General features: G+C 50.0%; 1 protein-coding gene across 1 annotated transcript; it reads right to left on the bottom strand.

Moving 5' to 3' along the window:
- Window positions 1-1,263: 1,263 nt before the first annotated feature.
- On the bottom strand, window positions 1,264-3,031 carry LOC130681993 (transcription factor SPT20 homolog). The gene is made up of 2 exons (XM_057495993.1): window positions 1,313-3,031; window positions 1,264-1,278 (listed from the first exon to the last, which is right to left on the bottom strand). The coding sequence occupies exons 1-2, from the start codon at window positions 3,029-3,031 to the stop codon at window positions 1,264-1,266; spliced, it is 1,734 nt and encodes a 577-aa protein (XP_057351976.1).
- Between the last annotated feature and the right edge of the window lie 166 nt (window positions 3,032-3,197).

Raw genomic sequence — 3,197 nt, 5'->3', positions numbered from 1 at the left:
CTTTAACATAGATGGATCTTCAGGACACTGTGCTAAGTGAGATAAGCCCGTCACAGGGAGACAAACGCTGCATGAATACACTTACAATACCAAGCATCTGAAGCGGGCAAAGCCACAGACACAGGAAACACAAAGGTGGTTGCCAGCGGCAGGGGCACAGGGAAATGGGAGTCTGTGCTCCAAGGAGATGGAGTTCCACTTTTGCAAGATCGCCCCAACTCAGGGTCTGTTGCCTGACAACGAGAATACAGTTAACATACTGAAAGGTCCACTTCGAAATAGCTCAGATGGTAAATTTCACATTCTGTGTTTTTTAACCCAGCTAGAGAACATTTACATCATTTTGTTGAAACACTACCAATTTTAGCTTTGTTTGAATTGTAGCTTAACCGTTTTGGAGAAACTATAGGCTTCAAGAGTGGAAACTGGAATTAGTCGGGATTTCGATACACTTCAGACTATTCTAATAAAAACTAGGGCAGCCACTAAGTGGTGACTGCAGCAAAACCACCCCAGGTGATGGAGATCACTTCCTTGTTTCTTAGTGGACATCATGGGGCTCTGCTTCCATACAATGCTCGTACACCTAACACATAAAACACTGACCCCTTAACAAAACCAAAAAAGCAAGGTACAATACAGACATCGTTTGGGTCGATGTCCATTTCTAAAGAGAGGGCAAGCAGTGCAAAGCTCAGTATTTGGGAGGGGCTGGCGGGTCTCCCGTCGTATTACCTTTGGGCTGGCTGTCTTCCTCCTGGCCCTGCGGTGGCCAAGATGTCTGGGTACCTACTGTGGTCCCAGACTTGGATTGCGGCAAGATTCTCCACAGCACCTGCCGCTGGGGGTTCTGCTGCTGGGGCCCCTGCTTAGGAAGGCAAAATATGACAGGCACTCTGAGAAAAATACTTACACACAAACAGTCATAGCAACATTATGCCCACCCAGGTCTTACCTGGTGGGGGTCAACCGGGAGCAGCAGCATCCTCTGGGGCTGCAGAGAGCCTCCCTTTCCGTGGGGATTCATGAGCGTAGTCAGCAGAGTGGTGGAGGCCGTGGCCTGAGTGGTTGAGGGTTGTGCGCTGGCACTCGGTGGGGCTGGCGGCTGGGGACCGGGAGCATTGGAACTCGGTGGCACTGGCTGCTGGGCAGCAGGAGCTCTGGGTTGCTGCAACTGCTGCTGTGGAATCAGCTGATAGAGCTGCTGCTGCTGTCCTGGCTGCTGCTGGGTGTTCAGAGGCATACTACATGGCCTCAACAGAGTTACCTGCTTGAGACCTGGATCATTTATTAAGAGGTACTGAGCAGATACCTGATAAGGAGGCTGCGGTGCAGCGGGTGCTGCATTTTGTGGACAAGCTTCTGAGGGTGGGATGTCGGGCTTGACTTCTGCAGGAGCCCAGGTCGGACAGCTGGAGCCCTGCGTGGATCTGGGACCACTCAGCACAGCCTGGTCTCCACCAACATGGTCACCTTCTCTGATGATGTTCCGACTGACACAGTTGGCGATGGCCTGGGTGGCGGGGACACTCTGTGATGAGCTGGCGCTGGGCAGGGTGGTGGCAAGAAGGTAGTTACCTTGATTCACTTCCACAGAGCTTTCCTGGGCACGAGCAGGAGCAGGAGCAGGAGACTGAAGAGAGCTGCTGGCCTGCTGTGGAAGAAGACTGTTATGCGAGGAGCTCTGGCTGGAGCTGGAGGAAAGTGTGATGCCTGGAGGTGGCTGTGTGACTTCCTCCCCCAGGACTGAAGCCTGAGCCACCACGGTCTCAGGCTGTTCTATGTCTCTCCCTGGGGAAGGTTGGCTGAGGCTGGCTGAGCCACTGGAGCTGTGGCACATCTGGCATGGACACCTGCCAAGGTTCTTATGGACCAATTCCTTGGACCCACTGAACACTGAGTCCTCATTCTTGAAGTTGTGGAGGAAAGCCAGCTGTGTCTCACCTCTGACTTCTTTACCTGAACTTTCTTTTCCAAGGCTAACTGGATCATCAAGTGGCTTAACCGAGTCCAGCTCTGTTGTCTGGGGGAGATTGCCAGATTCCCAGTCAAATATAGAATCATAGTCTTTGTCAAAGATTGGCCAGTTTGGGTCATCATTTTCTAAAAACTTCTCCAATTCTTCAGCATATTTTTCAACATCTGCTTTAGAAGTTATGTTATAGTCACGGGGATTCTGTTGCCACATATCCACAGAACTTTCTACATTAGAAATTAGGTCATGCTGCTCACCTGCTTCACTTTCATTGGTTTTGTGGCACAAAGGTAATGGGCTTAGCTCATGAGGTAATGGAAAAAGAGACAGCTCCTCCTGCCCATTCAGAGAGGGGCTACAACACCTCTTGATGCCCCTCTTCATCGGCCCTGTGGTCACCTCTGCTCCTGATCTAGGAGGACCTAGGCACGGTGGTTCAGCAGTAGTTAAAAGCAGTTGGCTCTCACATACAAGTTTGTCTTGCTGGGTCCATTTCTGGTTCTCACTGGTTTTGGACTGTTGGTCACAGGCTAAAGTCTTCATCGTTGAGTGTAAGAGAACATACCTGCTTTGGTAACCACGAGGCCCTGGGAAACCGGGAAATCTGTAGTCCTGTATTTCTGTTACCACACAGCCCCAGTAAAAAATCTTAACCTGAGAATCTTCCAGAATATCTTCCAAAATGGGGGGCAATTCTTCTCCATGTAAATAATCGAGTAATTCCCCTACCACATAAGGCAGGTTAATGGTCTCCAAATATGACGAGCCCTTTTCCCCCTTGAGTATCACAGAATATCCCCCCTTTTCTGGGTATATGCTGACTAGTAAACACGCCAGCAACTCTTTCCTAACCAGCTTCTCCAACAAATTCACAATGTCTCTTAATTCCTCTGTAACCCCAGGCTCTTGTCCACCTCGCTCAACGTAAATGTCGTAAAGTTTCTCATGAAGAGATTTTTCCTCAGGAGAAGACTGTTCCGTTTGAGGAGGTGTCTGTGGGGCACTGCCAGTGGCACACTCCACACCCTCCAAAGCTTGTTCTAAAGCTCGTTCCATTTTGGTAAAGAGCAGCCCTGAAAGGAGAAAACGTAAGTGTGCCGAGGAACGCGCTGAAATCTTGTCTTAATATCGACCTATGGAGCCCATTCCCACCTCAATCCTGAGAGAAGCGATCAGGCTTACCTCAAAATGGACCACACGAAAACCACCCTAAAGCAGCACT

The sequence above is a fragment of the Manis pentadactyla genome, chromosome X (genome assembly GCF_030020395.1).
Source record: "Manis pentadactyla isolate mManPen7 chromosome X, mManPen7.hap1, whole genome shotgun sequence".
NCBI classification, from domain to species: Eukaryota; Metazoa; Chordata; class Mammalia; order Pholidota; family Manidae; genus Manis; species Manis pentadactyla.
The sequence above is the reverse complement of the archived record's forward strand: the minus strand, read 5'-3'. Positions and strand labels throughout refer to the sequence as shown.